At 49.6% G+C, this 21,006-nt stretch overlaps 1 protein-coding gene across 2 annotated transcripts in view; it reads left to right on the top strand.

The window, feature by feature from the left end:
- Positions 1-21,006, top strand: part of EYA2 (EYA transcriptional coactivator and phosphatase 2) — a 254,867-nt gene that overhangs the window by 19,542 nt on the left and 214,319 nt on the right. Inside the window, exon 1 of one of the 2 annotated variants that reach the window (XM_042980247.1) lies at positions 2,534-2,562. The exons of the other annotated variant lie outside the window; for it this stretch is intronic. Within the exon in view, the coding sequence (XP_042836181.1) occupies positions 2,534-2,562 (29 nt within the window). Of the gene's footprint in view, positions 1-2,533; positions 2,563-21,006 lie in introns of those variants that run through there. 2 annotated transcript variants of the gene reach the window in all.

The following is a 21,006-nucleotide window of genomic DNA, read 5'->3' as shown; positions in this document are numbered from 1 at the left end:
AAAAAAATAATAAAAAAAAATAGATAAACATTAAAAAAAATGAAATCTTGCCATGTGTAAGAACATGAATGGACATCAAGGGCATTATGCTAAGTGAAATAAATCAGACAGAAAAGACAAATACTATATGATCTCTCGTATCTGTGGAATCTAAGGAACTCACACTTAAAAAAAAAAATCAGTTGTCAGTAGCTTGGAAGGCCTTGGCTTTGTGCAGACTTAGGCTTAAATCCAGACTCTACCACTTAATAGTTTACCTGCCTGCACCTCAGTTTTTTCATCTGTGGAATGGGTGCATTGAGAGTTCTCTAGGAATAAATGTGATACTGCCCTTAAAGCACTTGGCCCAGAGTCTATACTTAGCAAATGGGGGGAATCTCAGAACTTTGAGAGAGGAAATTAGAAAGTCGAGTTTAATTCTAGATGAAGGCTGATTTTTTTCACCTTCAAAGCCAGGGTGGGCACAGGGGCTATGAAGCTTATCATGCCTAAGAGCTTTGTGGTTTGGCCTTTTCGCTTTGCTTTTCTTTTCTTTTCTTTTCTTTTCTTTTCTTTTCTTTTCTTTTCTTCTTTTCCTTTCCTTTCCTTTCCTTTCCTTTCCTTTCCTTTCCTTTCCTTTCCTTTCCTTTCCCTCTCCTCTCCTCTCCTCTCCTCTCCTCTCCTCTCCTCTCCTCTCCTCTCCTCTCCTCTCCTCTCTCCTCCCCTCCCCTCCCCTCCACTCCCCTCTCCTCTTAAGGAGAGGGGAGTGGGCCCTCTCCTCCCCTCTCCTCCTCTCTCCTCTCCTCTCTCTCCTCTCCTCTCTCTCCTCTCCTCTCCCCTCCCCTCCCCTCCTCTCTCCTCTCCTCTTGAGGAGGGGGAGTGGGTCCTGGAGATGGGAGGCCTCTATCTGTGCTCTGGCCGTGCTCACCAGGCGGCCGGTCCTGGGCCATTTACTCTCTCTCTGGGCTCCCAGAGGAGCCGGCCTCAGCCCCACAGTCTCTTGCCTTGACTTGTCATTTGTCGAAAGCAGAACGGCATGTTCTCTCAACAAGCAAATCCCCAGATGTGAGCCCACTCGGGGCTGCCACGTTTTTCCTGATGAAATTCCTGACTTGGTGTGTTGTGTTTTTTTAAAAACACGCCCACTGCCTCCAAAAACCTCAGCCGGGGAAGAGAAACATTTCTCGCTGAATTACTGCTTTTTGAAACAGTGTCAAATTATGCCCCACTTTCATGGCCTAGATACGCCACTCTTTCCACTTAACTGCTTTTGCGGAGAAGGCTGCTAGATGATGGCTCGAAGGGAGGCCAGTTGTGGCATTCTACAGATGGGAAGGCTGAGGCCCCAGAGGCTGAGGGGGGAGCACGGATGCGCGGAGTTGGTCTCAGGGCCTCGGCCAGACCCAGAGCTCTGGATTCCTGGCCGGTGTTCCTCCTCCTTCATCAGAGGTCACAAATAGGCAGCCTGTGGCCACCTCTGCCCCCCAGATGTGCTTTCTTTGGCCTAAGCGCGTTTTGATTTAAATGAGTTGCCAGCGCTTAAAAACCAGGAGAGTCCGTATAAAAGCCCAGATTTCTGGCTTCTCCTGGACCATTGGGAGATCTGCATTCCTGCATGGTGACAATTGAGGGCCTCTGCCCGCCACAGTCCCCACCCCTCCATCTAGCATCCCTGGACACTGGTGCTGAATGTCCCTTGCCATTATGGCCTTTCCATTCCTGGGTCTCCCTGGGTGGAATTAAGAGGAGAGTAAAATATCTCTTGAACTTGTGTATCAGAAACAAAGAAACAAAAATCAGGTAAAGCGGCTACTTGTTTAAAAGCTGATGGTACATACGAGCATTATTATTATTATTATTATTGTGTGTTTTGCAGCAGGGAAGAAAATTCCTATGAATTTAATATGCAAACAGAATACATCAGTGTTGAAAATAGTCAGCCCCCTCCCCTCAGTAATACTGCCTTCCCCTTCTCTGCCAGATTTACATTCGTGACACCCACACACCAGGGCCGTAGATCCCACTTTTTTTTTTAAGGCAGAGTTAAACTTCTCTGACCTACATCTGCCCCACTTCTCTGAAACTTGAAATGCTATTAAACCAAATAAAGAAATTTTAAAAAGTTAAAATAATCTTTAATTGCTCAAGAAATGGCGTGTGTGTGTGTGTGTGAGTGAGTGAGTGAGTGAGTTATGTATGTGCCTGTATGTGTGTGTGCCCTGTGCATGTATGCGATATGTTGATTTATGGGATTCCCCCGGAGTTGGATGAAAGTGCTTTTTTCCCTGGCTCTGTGACTGGCATTTCTGGACTTTGCTGTAAATTTAAGCCAGGCTGTGAAGCCAGCTGGTTTTAACGGTATATCAGTGAGCTGGGCTAAGGTTGGATTAAGTCTGACTTTCCTTCTTTAGGGGACGTATTGGGGGTGGGCGCCGTGGAGAGAAGAGTTGGGGATCCCAAATTTTCAAAACGATCATCACTTTCTTTTTAGGATAGTTGACCAAGAGAAGAGGGGCTGACGCTTCCAGAAGGCCTGTCGTGTGTCCAGGCATTCATGTGGAGATCGTCTTTCTCCTTTCCAAAGTGAGCTCTGGAACTTTTTTTTTCATACTGACGTGTTCATTTTTATGTGTGTTAGGGCAAAACATAGAGGGGTAACCTATAAACCCCATAAGTGAACAGTATTTCCTAGAATGAGGCTTGATTTATCGAAGGGGACAAGAGAGTCCATTTAAAGAAACATATAAATGGTTCAGGTGGTTTGTGGATGTGACAAATCTCGAATGATGGATTTGGTGTAATTCTCACAGCACCTGGGAGTGGTCAGGTGGCCCGCCCACCCCTATGTTTGCAAAGCCTCCTAACACCTTGTACTTCCTCAAAGCACTTAAACTTGTCATTAAACACTTAATTGTGTAATCGCTTGCGTAAATCCGTCTGCCATTTCATTGTTGTGTTCCCAGCACCCAGCAGAATGGTGGGCACACAGCAGGTGCTCAAGATATAACCGGACACATACCTCCCTGTCCCCATTTCATAGATGAGGAAATTGAGGTTCAGAGGGACTAAGTGACTCGCTTAAGGAATCGAACGAAACCAGGATAGGGCAGAGTCAAGATCCGAACTCATGACTCTCAGGCTGCGTGAAGCTTGTGAACATTTTGTCAAACAGCAACACATAGGACTCAGGTCAGAGCATGACCGCTGGGCCGTCGCAAAGGCGAGGGACGCGATGTGGGGCAGAGCAGTTCGTGAAGCGAGGCTGGTTCAGTTTACAGAACGGTCTGTTCTTTTCATTTTCTTTCCACTGAGGGTGCTGACATGTTTTCTTTTTTGACTGTAAAATGTCTCATTTGTTGTTTTTAAACACCTGACTTGACAGACCAAAATAGCAGCCCCTTTATGGTGGGTCCCCCAGGTCTTTCTTGTGTTTGAGATTTTCTAGTTGGTGGGACCCTGGAGTCTGAGAACCCTCGAGTTCAGTCAGGCTCCTCTTGAGATGGGAACGGGTCAGTCGCGAAACCCTGGTCCCCTTCCCCCGCCACCTCTCTCAAGTTCACTCCATTGTCCGCCCCTTCTGGGGGGTGGCAGCAGGCGTGTCTCCCCCACTCCCGGCCCCGGTGACACAAACACAGAAACCGGGGCAGTGTCTCCAGGACTCCTCCTTAGACGGCTGCACGTGGCCGGGGCCTGCCCTTGCGAGCTGTCCAGAGAGGCCCGACCCCGCCATCCCTCTGGGAGAAGCAGGAGCTCCCCCGGATGCCTGTGGTTGACCGGTGAGTCTGCTCACCTATGTGGCCTCAGCACAATACAGATTTCCTTTTCTAGATCAATCCCGACCCCTCTCATCTGAAGGTTAATCCTAACTGCCTGCTACTGAGCAAGGCTTGAGAGTCTGTCCCTGTTGACCTCCAGCCACGTCTTCCCAGCTTGGAAGCTGGCCAGCTGTCCACACCCTGCCAGGACACCCAGCCGTGGCCAGACCTTGGCTGGCTTTTAACTAGGGAACTGCCCCGGGGTGGGGCAGCTGTGACAGCAGCCGGGGACGGAAACACCCGGGCCTTCCCCTCTAAGAGCTCGAAGACCAGCAGGTGAGACGGGACAGGCCCAGATGTTTAGTCAGGACTGCGTTCTGGGTTCTGTGCTGGGGGCTGGAGAATGACCACTTAACGCGTGCACCACACTTTACAGTTTGCAGAAGGCGTGCGTGACTTATTCTGTCTCGTCTCCACGGTCAGTCCTCTGCGGCGGATGATGGCTGGCAGCCCTTTTGGCTCTGGTTTTCCTTTCTTTCCCTTCCTTTCTGGTTCCCGCTGCACCTTCAGGCCCTCCCCTCACTCCCCAGTTCGCGCTGTAGACCCGTGACCCGGTGTGGATGTGGACAGTCACAGCGTGCCATCCCTCCGCCCTCCAGGAGTGGTTCGGGCACCAGTAAGAGCCGAGCGGGAACTCGGCTCTGGCGAGGCCAACCTGGGAGAATGTGGCCATCCCGCTGGGATCAAGGCCGCCGGGAGAAAACCCGAGGCACGAGTCAGAGGCGCACGAATCCTGATGACGTCACTTGAGCATCTGGACCCAGCTCTTCCTAAAGCTCGGTTGTAGAATGCCAGGAACACCACGGGTTATTGGATTATTTCTCATTTGCTTAAAAAAGTTTGAATGGACTTTTCTCCCACTTGCCGCAGACGAATACAGTTGGTTCCATTTACCGACTTGCCCTGCTTCCTCTAATTATAATAAAACTCCATTTCATTTTTAAAGCCCTCTTGAAAGCCTTTTCATAGCAGTTGGACTCATTTCTACGAGACGGCGTGGGCCTGATTTTGTCGATAAGGGATCTGAGGCACAGAAGGGGAGGGAAGCAGCTTAGCTCCTTTTCCTCTTAGCACCCTCCCCGACGTTCAGTTTGGGGAAGAACAGGTTTTAAGAACGAGGGCACCCTGTACCCCCGGGGAGGGCGGTGCAGAGGGATTTGGTGCACAACCCAAGCCAGCTCACGGAGGCCTCTGACTGCATCACGGAGTCGCAGCAAGGTGAATACTAGCAGAACATCTCTGGAAGATAGGAGAAGAAAGAGTTGGCTGCAGTCACCCACGGGGAGCAGACTGGGGAAGGAGGGCGACTTTTGTTTTTCACTTTATACACCCTGCCGTACATTCCGAAAACTTACGAGGGGGCAAGGATTGTTTTACATTCAGATAAACGGCAAATCTTGCCATGTAACAGTAGCTGGCTTTCGTCTGAGCATCAGGTCGTGAATCACAAACCAAACATGGGAAAATACGCATCCGTGAGCGTGTACTAACAACAAATAGATAAGTAAATAAACAGGAGAAGGGGGAGGGTTCTTGTCCACGGTGGAATGACGGGGGACTGGAAACGCGGAGGGGGACCCAGGTAAGACACACGTCATGGTACAGCTGTTACGGGAAAGACTGGTCCAGTATATCATACCCTGAGAGGGACACCCCATCACCTATGTTAACATTCCGGCCGAGAATGCGTAACCCGAATCTCTTCCGGAGGAAACAATAGATGAAATCAGCATGCAGACCATTCTGTTTCCCAGAAGGCACGTTATTCTTCCAAAGGCCAGTGTCGTCAAAGGCAGAGGGAGGCCGAGGATGTATTCTACACTAAAGGTGCCTGAAGAGATGAGACAGCTAACTACAGTGCCGAATTCTAGACACAGTCCTAGATGGGAGGAAAAAGTGCTAGGAGGGACGTTAGTAGTCAGTTGACAAATTGGAATACTGAGAGAGCATCAGGTAAGATTCTGCGTTGGTGTTGAGTTTGGCACTGGTCCTGTGATCACCTAAGAGAATGTCCGTTCTTAGGCTGTAGACACTGAAGTATTTCACAGTAAAGGGCCATGATGTATGGAACTTACTCTTAAATGGTTCAGAAAAAAAAAATTGATGAGTGAGTACGTGTGGGGGGGAGAGACAATGCAGTTGACACGTCATAGGAGATGTGATGCTAAACAGCAGGTGCATCTGGGCAAAAGATACACACATGTTCTTTGTACTAGTAAGTTTGAAATTATTTCCAAATTTGAAAATTTAAGTATGAATTTAATTAATTAATACCAGCAAAAACGATCTATATCTGTATCTATATCTGTCTGTCTGTCTATCTATCTATCTATCTACTCATCTATCTCATGATAAGAGTCATACTTGGCATTTATTGAACAGTTCCACAAGGCTACATTATGTCATTTGCTCCTCAGAGACCCCTAACATCTAGCATCTAAGTTAACATGCTCGTTTTCACAGAAGGTGAAACAGAAGCTCAGAGAGGTGAAGGTGCCCCCAAGCCCATGGCAATTCTGTAGTGAAAGCAGTGTTCTAACAGACAGTCAGTCTCTCCCCAGAACCCACACTTCGCTCTACTAAACCGGTCGGTCCCAGAGCACGGAATTCCCTTCTAGGTGACGGCTTTTCACTGTTATGCCGATAGAACATTGGGTAGCCTTAAATCACTTAGCGATATTAAAAAAAATCTCATTTGCATTCCCTTTCAGTTCTTTTCAATCCAGAACATCTCAAGTTGGTGCTAGACGGTTGTAAACACCAAACCCTTGCTGATTCTCCCTGAGAAGAAAAGACTATCACCAGGCAGGCAGCAGGCTCTGGAGGGGCCAAAATACAGCATCTTGCTTGTGGGTTCATCGTATTTATTCTTCTTATTTCCTTCTATATTTCGGCAGCAGTATATATTTGTGATTTCAAAAATTTCCTTTGTAGCTGTATGAGTTGAAGTCTGAGTTTTAAAAATCGAGTCAGTTCGGGGGCGCCTGGGTGGCTCAGTCAGTTAAGCGTCTGACTTCGGCTCAGGTCATGATCTCACGGTCCGTGGGTTCGGGCCCCGTGTCGGCCTCTGTGCTGTCGGCTCAGAGCCTGGAGCCTGCTTCGGATTCTGTGTCTCCCTCTCTCTCTGCTCCTCTCCTGCCTGTGCTCTCTCTCTAAATAAATATTTAAAAAAATAAAAACAAAAAATAAAAACCGAGTCAGTTCAGAGAAAATACTGAGGAAGTGACAGGGACCCCGTGTTGGGGACATGGATGTGGCAGAGTGTGGGAAAGACAAAGGTTTGAGCAGCTGCAGCCGGGAACTCCTCTCCAGTTCATGATGTTTGGATCAAGGTGACACCTTCCCATTGGTGGTCCCTAGTTTCTCAACACTATCGTTCAGGAGGACGCTCACTGGATCCTTTATGTCACTCCTTTGTCCCTTCAAAGTTGTCACGGGAATAACCAAGCCTCGTCTGTCTTGCCGATGCATGACATTTCCATGATGTTTCATGCCCCGAGCTTCCAGAACCTGCAGGAATGAGGCATAGCAGAACGAGGCAAGAAGGTCAGAGGTGAGTGGGATTAGTAATCCAGGGCTTCTGTGACAACGTATGGTAACCTTAGTGGCCTAAAACAACAGAAACTTACTCTCTCTGGAGGTGAGAAGCTAAAAAGCAAGGTGTTAGCAAGGCCACGCTCCCCCTGAGGTTTGCCTCTTTCCAGCTTCTGGAGGTCGCCAGCCCTTGGTGCTCCTTGGCTTGTAGCCATAACACTGCCTCTGTCATCACGTGGCCTCCTCCCTGTGTGTCTTCGCATGCCCGTCTTCTTATAAGGACACCAGTCGCACGGGACAGAGGACCCACCCTCCTCCACTGTGACCTCCTCTTAACTGATTACATGTGCAAAAGACTCTGTTTCCAAATAAGGTCACATTCTGGGGTGCCGGGGTTAGGACTTCCACAGATCTTTCTGAGGGACATAATTCAATCCATAACAGAGGCTCATTCCAAAACTCAAGGAGTAGGAAAGAAAGATGGCTGGCTGGCCCTGCAGAAGCACATCAGCATGGCAGAAATACCATCTGTGAAATCAAAAGGTAAATGACAAACTAGGAAAGCATATTTGCAGCGCGTCTCCCAGAGAAGAAAAGAGGCTGGTTTCCCTGACGTAAAATAGAGTGCCTAGAAATTAACCAGGAGACAGTAACAATAATAATGTCTTAGAAAAAAATAGATACAAGATAGGAGCAGGCAACTCACAGAAAAAGAAATGCAAGGGACTCTTAAATATGTCAAAAGATGTTCAGTCTCACTTAAAATGAGAGATATGCAATTAAAACCACACCCAGGAGGCTGGCAGCGATTCCACAGTTTGCTAACGTACTGCTGGCGAGACTGTGGGGAAACAGACACCCTCATCTGCTGCTGGTCCGAGCGTGTATCCGAATGGTCCTTTTGGAGCTCCTTCCGGAGGCTGGCTTGGCAGGGTCGATCCAGATTACAAACGCACCCCCCCCTTTAACTTAGTGATCCCACCTCTAGGAATCCGTCACAGTTGTCCACGTGCAAAGTAGCACGTGCGAGTCTTTAGCCTGGCATTATTTGCAACAGCAGACATTTCGGAACAATCCGGAGGCTCCCAGAGAGCACTGGTTCCACAGGGTGTGGTTTATCCACAAAGGAATGCTATGCAGGTGTCACACAGAATGCCACTAGTCTCTAGACACTAATTTGGTAAGAAGCTTCCAGAAAAATAATGCAAAAGGAAGTAATACAGTGTGCTGCGTTTTGTTGGGAAAAGAAAAATAGGAGTGGGGTGAATAAGAATATACATTCGTATTTGCTTCTATTTACATAAAGAAATTTGGAAAGGAAACTAATGAGAGTGGCGGGGGGGTGGGTGGGATGGGAAAGAGACTTTTTCACTGCACTCCTTTATAATTTTCATTTTTTGCATCATGTGGATACAGAACCTGGTTTTAAAATTACAAATAGGGGCACCTGGGTGGCTCAGTCGGTTAAGCATCCAATTCTTGGTCTCAGCTCAGGTCTCGATCTCAGGGTCATGAGTTTAAGCCCCACATTGGGCTCCACGCCGGGCATGAAGCTTATTATTATTATTTTTTTAATTGCAAGACCTTGGTAGGGGAAAGCTTACCATGGTCTGCTGTACATAATTGTTTTGTATGTCCAGAGAGCTTTATTTTTATTCTGGGAGAGGGCGTGCACCATAGGGTACCCGAGACCAATAAATAAGGGCAGGGCGTCCTGTGGCCCGCGGTGGATAGACTAGCAGGGCACGGGGACCACTGTGTCTTAGGCAAGGAAATGGGCTGCCTTTAACTGAAGCCATTCTCCTTTATTATAGCCAAGAAGTGCCTCAGAGAGGTAACCCCCTACCCAGCCTGGCTGTCCTAAGTTGAGTCCGCCAACACATATGATGATCTGAAATTCAGCGAAGTGTGGGAACAGAGCTGGCGCTAAGCCTCCGGCCTCCATCAGGGAAGAACTACCCAGATGCTGGGGATGCGGAGGGTTTTGCGGCCGGACAGGTGCTCGGTGAATAGTGTGACATGGGAGCCCTCCTGGGATTTCCCGCTGCCACGGGGTGGTGGGGGGAGGCGGCGCCTTCAGAGCTGAATTCACGGCAGGCTCTGCCTCTAACTGAACACATGACCTTGGGCAAGTCACTTAACTCTTTGAGCGCTAGGTTTTGTCATCTGTAAAATGGGTCTGTCGATAGTACCTCTCGGCTAGATCAAATGAGCTAAAGCAGTCAAGTGCACACAGCGAGAGTTTGAGCAATAGAACACTTAGAGTTACTGCGAATAATCTTGACGGATGATACGTATGTCACGGTGGCGATGCGGTGAGCACGCTGTTCTAGGCTGTTCACGTATATTTACTCCCTCCTGTGACTCTTGGAAGTGACTACTTTCAATATCCTCGCTTTACAGATGAGTGGACTGAGGTATAGAAGTTCAGTATCTTGCCTGAGGCCGCACAGCTCCGTAGCGGAGGCGGTGGGATTGGAACCCGGGTGGTCTCGCTCGGAGACCGCTCTTCTTGGCTTCGTCGTTCTGTGGAGCGAGTTCGGGGACAGGAGTTTGAATGAATGGCAGACGGGGAGCCCAAAACCCTCAGCGACAACCCGCCGAGGGCGTAAGTCTCCGATCGTTCCCGAGAGTGCTTTGGCCTCTCTGAAACTTCACGAGCTCTGTTTTTGTGACAAAAATGAGGATGACGGTGGTAAACACCTGCCATTTATTGAGTACCTACTAGGTGCCAAACGCTCTGGAGAGCGCCCCACGTGTCTCATTTTACCCCTAGTTGAGCCCTGTGCGGTAAGTACAGTTGTCCCCATTTTGTAGACGAGAAGACTGAGGCTCAGAATCGCAGGCAGCCGGTAAGCGGCACAGACAGAAGTGGATGCCGTGTCTCGTGGATCCCGGAGTCTGGGGATCCGTCACCGCCCCCTGGGCTGTGCCCTCGGGGCACGGTCTCCAGGATGGGGGCTCCTCCTCGGATGCCCGTCCGCTGCACCGCTGGGCGCGTCAAATCCTAGTGCTTGGGGCGGTGATGTTGCATTTGCTCGTGGAAAATGGGCCTCGGTCGTGTCGGGGCCTCCCTTTCCTCCTCTGCCAGGTCAGGATGCGGATGGGAAGGGGGGCTTTCGGGGACTGTTTCGTGGAAGGGGTTCCAGGAGGTTGTGTGGCCCAGAAGCGGCCCTGAGCTGATGTCAGGAGCCCCTGCCTCTGCACTACGAGCAAATTCTTCTCTCCAACAAGAGCACTTTGTGTTCTGGCCCTGCCCTCCCACCCAGGCTACTTTAAATGCGGATCCTGCTGCCAACAGCTACTTTTAGCAAGGGCAGACTATCATAAGGAGAGAAACACGGGAGAAAATAGCAAAATGGAGGCATTGTTCCTGAAGATTTGGAGCAGGCTCAGGGAACCGTGGGGTGGGGGAGGCCTGGAGACGTGCTCTGCCATCACAAATAAGTCATACAAAAAATAATAATAATAATAATAATAATAATAATAAGGAGAGACTTTAAGTGACTTTAAAGTTGGAGGGAAGGGAGGGCTGGCAAAACGAACTCTCGGAGGGGAGGATCCCGTAGGCCTGCGGACCCTCGTGGGAAGGAGCCGGGAGAGGTTTGGAGAAGGAAATCGCCTTTGGAGGCTGGGAGGAGCACAGTGAGGTTCGTGGAGTGATGGTTAGCGAAGGATAGCAGGAGAATGAGTTCGTGGGTTGAGAGTGTAATGGAGAAGAGACCCTTTTTTGAGGAAATTAGAATTCTCAGGAATGAACCAGGACCATGGGATTGAAGGGCCCAGGGACAGTTCCAACTAGTTAGAGCTTCTGGTGTGGTAAGGAGGTTGCTTAGTGTGGTAGTGAGGGGACTGTCCCTAGAAGCATGCAAGCAGACCCTGGGTGATGTTACAGGGATGCCAGCTTTTTTGAGCCGGGACACAGGACGTGAGCCGAGGTTCACGAGCACTGGTTCAAGTGGCCAGGCCAAAGAGCACCGAGTGGTGAGGTTTTCATTCAGAAAGTGCAGTCAATGTTTATTTAAAGGGCTGTCCTTTGAGACTGCGCCTCTCCTATATTTGGGTGTTCCAGTGTCCTTTATAAAATTACCAGTTCGTGGAATGTGAAAGTCTGGAAATACCAGGATTAGATAATATGCAAGTCTTTCCCACTGCTAAGATTCTGTGATTCTAAGAAAATATGCTTCTGATTTGGATGAAATAGGATAGGGCAACGAGTGTAAAATCAAGCCTAAAGCTGACACATCCAGAAATGGCCGTGTCAGCATATTATGTAGAGATGTGGGGATCATTACCAGAAAGCACAGTTAAGGAGAACGGGGATGGAGGTGAGATTTTTCTCTTAAACATCAATTTTGTATTATTATGTGAATTTTAATTTTTTTTAACGTGTATTTATTTTTGAGACAGAGAGAGACAGAGCATGAACAGGGGAGGGGCAGAGAGAGGGAGACACAGAATCTGAAACAGGCTCCAGGCTCTGAGCTGTCAGCACAGAGCCCGACGCGGGGCTCGAATCCACGGACCGTGAGATCATGACCTGAGCCGAAGTCGGACACTTAACGGACTGAGCCACCCAGGCGCCCCTGTGAATTTTAAAGCTACATGCATGTATTATATGATCTTAGATAAAAATAAAACACAAATAAAAGACAAATGAGTATTAGCTGCCATTCATTGGGTTCTGTGCTAAGAGCTTTTTTTATATTTTTGTGCTTAATGAATTCCATCTTAGGAGGAAACAGGCTCAGAGAGGGGGGGTTGACTTGCTTTGCTCCCCAGTGACAGTGACTGTCAGGTTTTTTTGACTCGAGAACCCAGGCCAGACTCATGCACACGATGCCTGCTTGTCCCTGGCCCCGGGTGATGCATCTGTGAGGTTTGGGGAGAGGGAGAGGATGGGGAGGTGGGTGATGCCTCAGAATGGACCAGAAGGTAAGTGGAAGAGAGATGATGACCAAAAAGGAGGCTGTGCCTTGGTTTCCAGGTGGTCCATTAGGAGAAATTCTGCAGAGAAGGCACGGATCCACGTTAACAAAGAGCTAAGAAACGGTTGCACGTAACACTCTTGTCCTCTTCTCTTCTCACTTTGGCCGATGGGAGAAAAGCACCGTGAGAGAAAGGAAACTGTCTTAAAGAGTCTCTTCTGTGCCAGGCACCGTGCTCGGCACCTTATGTAAATCTCACGCCTTGTCGTCCTCCCCACGACCCTGAGAAATACTAGTAATCACTGTAGAGGTTACCCTGGGGTTTCTCAGCCTTGCACGGCTGATGTTGGGGGCCAGATAATTCTCTGTCAGGGGTGGGGACTGAGCGACGGAGGCTGAGCCTCTATCCACTAGATGCCAGGAGTATCCCCCACCCTCCCCAAGTTGTGACAGCCAAAGACGTTTCCACACGCTGTCCAGTGTCTCCAGGGAGGCAAGACCAGTGGCCTCCCATGACTGGGCATGTCCTGTATATTGTCTTTGATCATCTTGCTGACCAGCCATCATGGTGTCCATTTTATAGATGAGAGAACTGAGGCCGAGAGCAGAGGAGAGGTTCGCCCGGGGTCGCATAGTTGTTAGTCGCAGAGCTGAGAGTTGGGCCAAGTCTTTCCAATACTGACCTTAGAAAACCAGCTGATGAAAATCTGGGCCTGGACTTGACCCCAGGTTGACCGCAAGCTGGAATTAAAAATGCAAATTGGATCTTTTCTCTCTTTTTTTAAATTTTTTCAAAATGTTTACTCAGTTTTTGAGAGAGAGAGAATGGAGGAGGGGCAGAGAGCGAAAGAGAGAGAGACACACACAGAATCCGAAGCAGGCTCCAGGTTCTGAGCCGTCGGCGCAGAGCCCGACGCGGGGCTCAAACTCACGAACCGTGAGATCACGACCTGAGCCGAAGTCAGACGCTCAACCGACTGAGCCGCCCAGGCGCCCCTTGGATCTTTAATGGCCGTGGACATCGTAGAGGAGGTAATGGTGTTTCGTTAAGCTTTTGAAAGTAGGCTGAACAGCACCAGATGCCGATGAGGGTGTGGAGCATCGAGAACTCTCGTTCGTTGCTGATGAGAAGGCAAAATGGTACAGCCGCTTGAAAGCCACTTTGGTGTTTCCATAAAACTAAACATACTCTCCCCATACAACGCAGCACGCGTGCTCCTTGATACTTACCCAGAGGCGCTGAAAACTTAGGTCCACACAAAACCCGCACCTGGATGTTTATAGCAGCCTCATTTATAATTGCCAAAACTTCGAGCATCCAAGATGGCCTTGAGTAGGTGAATGGACAAGTGATGCCATGGCGTATTATTTAGCACGAAAGAGAAATGAGCTATCCCGCCGTGAAAAGACACGGAGGAACCTTGCCTGCGTGTCACCAAGGGAAAGAAGCCGATCACACCTGTGTGATTCCAGCTACGTGACCTTGTGGAAGAGGCAGGGCTGCGGAGACAAGAAAGAAGATCTCTGGTTGCCGGGGTTCAGGGAAGAGGGAGGGGTGAATGGGCAGAGCGCAGGGGATCTTCAGGGCAATGACACTACTCCGTGTGAGACCGTAGGGGTGGGTACGTGTCATTCTACGTTTATCCAGACCCATGGAGCGTGCACCACCAAGAGTGAACCCTAAGGTAAACTGTCGATCTTTGGGTGATTACAGCGTGTCCGTGCAGGTTCGTTGATTATAAAAAGTGCGCCACTCTGGTGGAGGATGTTGATGACTGGAGAGGCTCTACCCGTGTAGGGGCAGGGGTATCGGGGAATCTCTGTACCTTCCTCTCAATTTTGCAGTGAACCTAAAACTTCTCTGCAAAAATTAAATAGGCTGGTGGCGTGGTGGCTGAAAGCACGGCCTCTGAGCCAAATGCCTTTATTCAGTCCACCTCCCCGCTTGGAAACCCCGGTGCGTTACTTAATGTCTCCGGGCCTCAGTTTTTTCCTCTGTAAAATGGGGGCTCATGGTAATAACTCTTCACAGGGATGTTGTGGAGCCTAAATGAGAGAGTGTGACTAAAACAGTGCCTGGCAGGTGGATGGTTCCGCGTCAGTAACTGGGAGCTCTTATTCTTACTTGCAGGCTTTTAAATCTGTTTCACAGACTCAGATCTGGAACTCGGACCCCAGGGACGTGTTCCAGGGCACCGTTTCTGAAGTGGCTGACTCTGCTTCTTTGCAGTTGAGCCCTGGGGTTGCAATTTGGGTCGATTTTTCGCTGACCACCGAGCAATCATCTCCGGGCTGCAGGAATAGCCAGATTTGGCTCGAGTGTCCTAAGGAGGAACCATCCAAGCTGATCAAGCATTCGCCTTCCCCACCAATAGGAGTCTCCGGAGAATTATGGAAATATCTTTGCACATGGAAGAGATTAATTCGTGTGGCCACAAATAGCTCGAACACTGTGTCCTCAGCGCCGTGATCTCCTATCCCCTGAAATTTACTCAGGGTGCCAGCTCGGCAGCCAGAAAAGCCACAGGGCTGCCTTAACTACCCAGCACGCTTAGCTGGGGAACCTCTCAGGGATTGTCAGGGCGGGGAGGAGATTAAGTGGTCTGATTGTTTTTAATCTCACCCCTCCGCACACACCATAGCCTACTTTTGCCCTCCCACACATCAGCCAAATGGAATTATCGCATGGCTCCCTGAATTCCCACCTCCAGGCCTTTGTCCGCCTAGTTCCCGGACTTGGTATACCCTCTTCTTATCCCCACGACCGCCTCCCAGTCTCCACGTGGGCTGATTATCATTTTCAAGGCTGGTGCCACCACTTTTGCCTCCCGCTAGCAGATCCCACATGGTTTTAGAGGGCGTGGGATCTGGAATAGAGTTTAAGCCTCCGCTCTGTGAAGGACAGGCAAGGGGCTTACTCTGTATGAACCTCAGTTTCTGCCCCAGTAGAGTGGGAGGGCTGATTGGTACCTTTGCCGTAGGATCCTTTGGGATGGGACAGGGCGTGCGGGGGGCCTGGCACCTGTTAAGCATGTGGTGAGGGCTCTACCTGTCAGCTTGGGGTGGGTCCTGAAAGAGACGGCTTTAGCTAGCTGGGAGCATCAGGAGAGCATCCGAAGAGGCTAGAGGGGGTGGGGAGTGCCCAAGCAATCCCTAAGCAGCACAGCACAGCGCAGCAGCCTCCAGTTGGCTGGCCGCACCTCCAGGAATTTGGCTGGTAAGGAGGGAATGCGCCCGCGTGGATTTAGGCAGCAACATTGGCAAGATCGGGTTGGCGTCAGCTCCTGCATCCATAGGTCTGCAAGGCTCCTCCTTCCCAAAAGCTCCTTTAAAGTCACGGGATCGACTCCCACTGGTCCAGTTTGCGTCATGAGCTTGTCCTGCGGCCAGTCATGATGGCCAGGGACGGGACGAGGTTCTGATCGGCCAGGCTTGCGCCATGTGCCCGCCCTTTCATAAATGACACTGGGGGACCTGGGAGCGGTCGGCTCCATCCGAATGATGTGGACGGAGAGCGAGGTTGGAGCGATTCTCCGAGGGAAAGTCAGGATGCCGTTAGAGAAGAAAAGACAGACGCTGGGCAGTTACAGACAAGTGTCCACTGGACCCTCAAAGAAGATGGTTCGTTTGAACCTGATTGTGTAGACTGAATAAGAGAGTGCATCAGGTAGGGTGGAGGGACTGGTGTGAGGGGAAGGGAATCCAGAGGAAAGGACTGTGGTTCAATTTGTGTATAAAACTCATTCATCCATCCGACACATGGTTACTGAGCACCTGCTACGTGAATAAACAAAAGTCCCTGGTTACGTTCTAATGATCCCAAGGGCAGTGATAGGAGACCAGACCAGAAATGCTGAGTCTGAGGCCAGGGAGGCCAGGGGGGAGGCTGTTGGCAGGAGAGGATAAGACTTAGCTGGGGGGTGGAACACATTTCCCCCGCATCACATCTCTGCTCACAGCCAAATCTGTACTAAGTAGAGCGAGTGCTTGAGGCAGATTTTCAAGCTCTTGTTTGATGGGCCCTCAGGACAGCCTGGCTCCCCCAGAACCTGAACCCTCGGTGCTCAGTGTACTCCTGGCTGTGTGATGTGCTTTACCTCTCTGGGCCTCGGTCTCCTCTGTTTTTTTATTTTTTATTTAAATTTTTTTTTTTATTTTCTTTAATTTTGAGAGGTAGAGACAGCATGTGTGGGGAGGGGCAGAGAGAGAGAGAGAGAGACACAGAATCGGAAGCAGGCTCCAGCCCCTGAGCCATCAGCACAGAACCCGATGCGGGCCCGAACTCACGAACTGCGAGATCGTGACCTGAGCCGGAGTCGGACGCTCAACCGACTGAGCCACCCAGGCGCCCCCTCAGTCTCCTCTACTAAATAGCTTCTCGATAGCACCTACCTCATGGGACCATGCTAGCAAAGTGCTTGGCACAAGGCTTGGCACATTGGAAATGCCCAATAAATGGCAATGTTATTAAGTCTTGTTATTACCACGGCTGTCTTCAAGGCAGATCACCTCCTGATAATCACCGTCCTTTCTTGGAAAACGGGGACCACGATATCATGTACCTTAGTAGAGAGGTAAACCACGTAGCGGCCCTGTGACCTTGAGGAAACGATGTCCCCTCTTTGTACCTCAGATTCCTCATCTGAAAAAATAGAGCCGATGTTAGTACCTGCTTACAGGGCTGCTATATGAATTAAGCACGTTACGCTCAGTGCTTAAAAGAGTTCCTGGCACTTAGCACAGTCTCAGTATCTGTTAGATAAGTAAATGTAGGAGTAGCGGTATATTTTTACTGAGTAGGAGTTGGAAGTGATAACTAAATAAGGTTATGACATGATAAAGGCTTACTTAAGTGGTGGCTGTTGTTGGTATCGTCATTTTCCCGTCAGATACTTTGAGGGGAAATGACAGCATTTACTTTGGGGGACAAAAGGAACACCATTTCCTCCCACAAAGGCGGATGCCTTTCTCCCAGAACACATGGATATTAAATATTGCTCCTTGGGTGGGGCGGAAAGACATCAATTGGAGAAAACTGCTCCAAACTCTGTTCAAGCAGGACAGGAGAATGAGACTGATCCCTCCCACTGACCCACTTCTCCCAGGATAACCACAGGGGCGTCCCCGGTCGGTGGCTCTCCAAATGTCGGTCTAGCTGCCTCTCGGTTTCCTATCGTGCCTGGAGTAATTTGTGGCTCCATTTACAAGAGTAAAGCTCTTGTGATCAGCCCCAATCGGGTCCCGGAAGCAGTGATGCCTGGAAAGTGCTTTGAAAAGGTCAGTTGAGGGCAAAGTCCAAAGTGATTTTAAGTGGCCCAGCTTAGCGTCGGGCTGAATGGGGAGCCCTTTTAATTTATGACAGTCTTGCCCTGTGAAGAAAAAGACAACCCTGCTTTGGAGCAGTTTGATTGCAAAGTAATAAATCCCTTTGTGTATATAAAAGGTACAGACATACCTAGCTCATGTTTTCAAGGGGCAAAAACCTCTGATGGTTGGGGTACCGGGGTGAACTCAGGTACAGGAACCCACAGGAAGAACTTCACGGAGAATAAGGATTTTATATCCGTTCCACATTTTTAATTTACCACGATTTGATCCGAGACTGCCTGACGGCCCTACTTCCAACGCTGTGTGACTTTGAGCAAGTTACTTTATCTCTCTGTGCCCCAGCCATACAACAGAAAGCATAGTACTAGAGTCTAGGATTGTTTTAAGAATTAAATGAATTGTTACATGGAAGGCAGTCAGAACGGTGCCGGGAACAGTGGACCCACTTGGTAAGGGTGAGTTAACTTTTACCTTATACAGACTTTTGTTTGGGGGTTGGTGGTAATTTTCTGCCTGGCATACAGGAAAGTCAGTGTAGAGAACGGCCTTGTGGTTTGCAACAGAAACCTATAATTGCCTGTTTCTCCTTGGTGTTTTAGCCTGGTAGTCCAATGCACGGATTTCATCAGGACTTGATTTTTTTTTTCTTTTTTAACCCAACCTTTCAGGACATGCTTCCAACAAGGCATTTTGGAATTCTTGAATTCCAGAGATTTTTCTGGCCACATCAGCTAACAGAGGAACTCTTCAAAACTGAGAAAAGCCTGCAAACCACTGGTTAGAAAATCGACTCATTCATTCATTCATTCATTCATTCTGCACATATTTCTTGTGGGCTTACTGTTTGCCAGATCCCTGTGCCAGGCTTCGCTACAAAGGGAGCCTGACGCAGTAAAGCTGGCTCTTTGGGGGAACCAGGCCCCGATTCAGGAGTTGTACGTACATCGATCCGTTTAATCATCATCACAATCCTGTGAGATAGATACAGATTTCATCCCATTTTACAGATGAAGAAATGGAGGCACAGAGAGGTTAAAGTAACGCCTGAGGGCACACAGCTGCTAAACAGAGTCCAGATTCAGACCCGGGCAGACTGGCTCCAGTGCCCGAACTCCTCTCTTTTTCTCTGCAGCTTTTGAATTTGGAAAAATGTCCCACCTCCCATAAATTCGCCATATGGTACAATAGACACCATGCACCTGTCACATAGATTCACCAGCTATTAAGTTTGCCACATTAGCTTTAGCTCTCTTTCTCTGTGAGTTTTGGTTGAGCTCTTTGCTTGTGGATATCCTGATTCTTCACCCCTGAATATTTCAGTGTAGATAGTAATTATCTATTGCTGCATAACTGATTATCCCCAACTTTAATGGCTTAACGAAGCAAGTGTTTTCTTCGATCGTGGTGCTGTGGGTCGGGAATCTGGATGTAGCCTAGCTGGGTCCTCTGCTTCAGGCTGTGTCACTGGGCTGGACTCAAGGTGTCGGCTGGGACTGTTTTCATGTTAGACATCATTGTACTCACTCGTGGGCCTGTGGGTGGGAGGCCCTGGCGTCTTTCTTCGGGGGCCTCTTCATAGGGCTGCTCATGATACCCGGGTGGCTTCCCCCAAAGCAAGTGAGAGAGAAAGAGAGAGAGAGAGACAGAGAGGGAAAGAGAGGGGGGACGAGGTACCGAAAAGGCAAGGTGGAAGCCACAGTCTTTTCTAACCTAAACTCAGAAGCGATATTTCACTTCGGCCGTATTCTCCTGGTCGCACGGACCAACCTTGTACCGCGTGGGAGAAGCCCTCCGTGGGGTTGAAGACCAGGAAACAGATTGGCGGGACCTCTTGGATGCGGGTTTAGCACAGTGGGTCTGTCCTACACAACCCCAGTACTCTGGTCACACGCAGGACCTTTGTTACTAACACTGTACGACTAGCTAAGTTACTCCACGGTCATAGCTCTCTGGTTTCTCCACACTGTCCTTCCGATCAGATCTTTTATTCAGTCCAGGACCCTGCTCTGCACTCACTAGCCCTGTCTCTTTAGTTTCCTTGGATCTGGGGCCGCTCCTGAGTCATTTATTTGTTTGCATGTTTTTGCTTTGTCTTTCTTTTGTGTTTTTCCTAAAATTTTTTTTTAACGTTTATTTATTTTTGAGACAGAGACAGAGCATGAATGGGGGAGGGGCAGAGAGAGAGGGAGACACAGAATCAGAAGCAGGCTCCAGGCTCTGAGCTATCAGCCCAGAGCCCAACGCAGGGCTCGAACTCACGGACCATGAGATCGTGACCTGAGCTGAAGTCGGACGCTTAACCGACTGAGCCACCCAGGCGCCCCTGCTTTGTCTTTCAAACCACTGACATTTTTTTAAACCCAGGCCAGTTATTTTGCAGAACGTTCTCAGTTTGGACCTATTGGATGTTTGCTCGTGATTATTCAGGTTAAGCATCTTTTGTCGGGAATACTGCATGGGTGGCATTGTAGAAACTTCCCCTTGCAATCACTGCCTTATATCACCCAGTGAGGAAGACGGTCCTAGAAGGAATAACTGTTCAGTGTGATAGGGGATGCAGATAGCTAGGGGACAAGCAGGATACCACTGGGGCCCGTAGGGACATCCGACCTTAGAGGCCACGGGGCATCTAACCAAGTTTGGTTGGGGACAGGGCTTGGGAAGCCTTCCAAGGGCAGGTAACAGCACCAATGAATGGATGAGTGGGCGTGACCCAGAAAAAAAGACAGGGGAAGTGTTCCCAGCGGGGGGAGGGGGGTGGGGGAGGAGGGACAGTGTGTGTGACAGCCTAGAGATGAGCCCAGCCAACTGGCAGAACTGAAGGAAGTTCTGAGAATATAGAGGGCAGTGGCACAGAGATGTCACTGGGGGGTGTGGCTGAGAAGGGGCAGCACCAGCTCAGGTAGGGCCTGGTAAGTCATGTGGATCACTTACAGTCTTAGCTGCAGTGAACAGAATCCAATTCGGCCACTTTGAGCAGAAGTGGGGGAAGGGCCAAGGAAAAGGCATGGCGGCCACATCATACTCGGACCACACCTGGGGGCTGCTCCGGGGGACAGTGACTGCCACCGCAGGTCCCAGACTCTGCAGACCCCTTCCTGCCCCTGGCAAGGATGTGGCTGCGGGAATATCTGCCCTTGCTGCTTCTGGAAGCTATCTGCCTTTGCCACCCCTGGGACGGATTCTGCGTGGCACATCACTTCTGTTGAGTCATGGGCTTTCCATCTAAGATTCAGGAGGAGGAATCTGATCGGTGGATGCCAGTTCCCATGTCTGCACCTTACTGGCAAGGGAGGCTGAGAAAGCAGATTTCTGGCACCTGCCTTCGGGAGCTGGGGCCTGTAATGCCAGAATTCCCCCAAATGGGAGGGGTGCCCAAAGGTAGTGCCAGGCACCAAGAGGGATGGTTGTCCGCTTCCTAT

This window comes from Panthera tigris, chromosome A3 (genome assembly GCF_018350195.1).
Source record: "Panthera tigris isolate Pti1 chromosome A3, P.tigris_Pti1_mat1.1, whole genome shotgun sequence".
NCBI classification, from domain to species: Eukaryota; Metazoa; Chordata; class Mammalia; order Carnivora; family Felidae; genus Panthera; species Panthera tigris.
The sequence above is the reverse complement of the archived record's forward strand: the minus strand, read 5'-3'. Positions and strand labels throughout refer to the sequence as shown.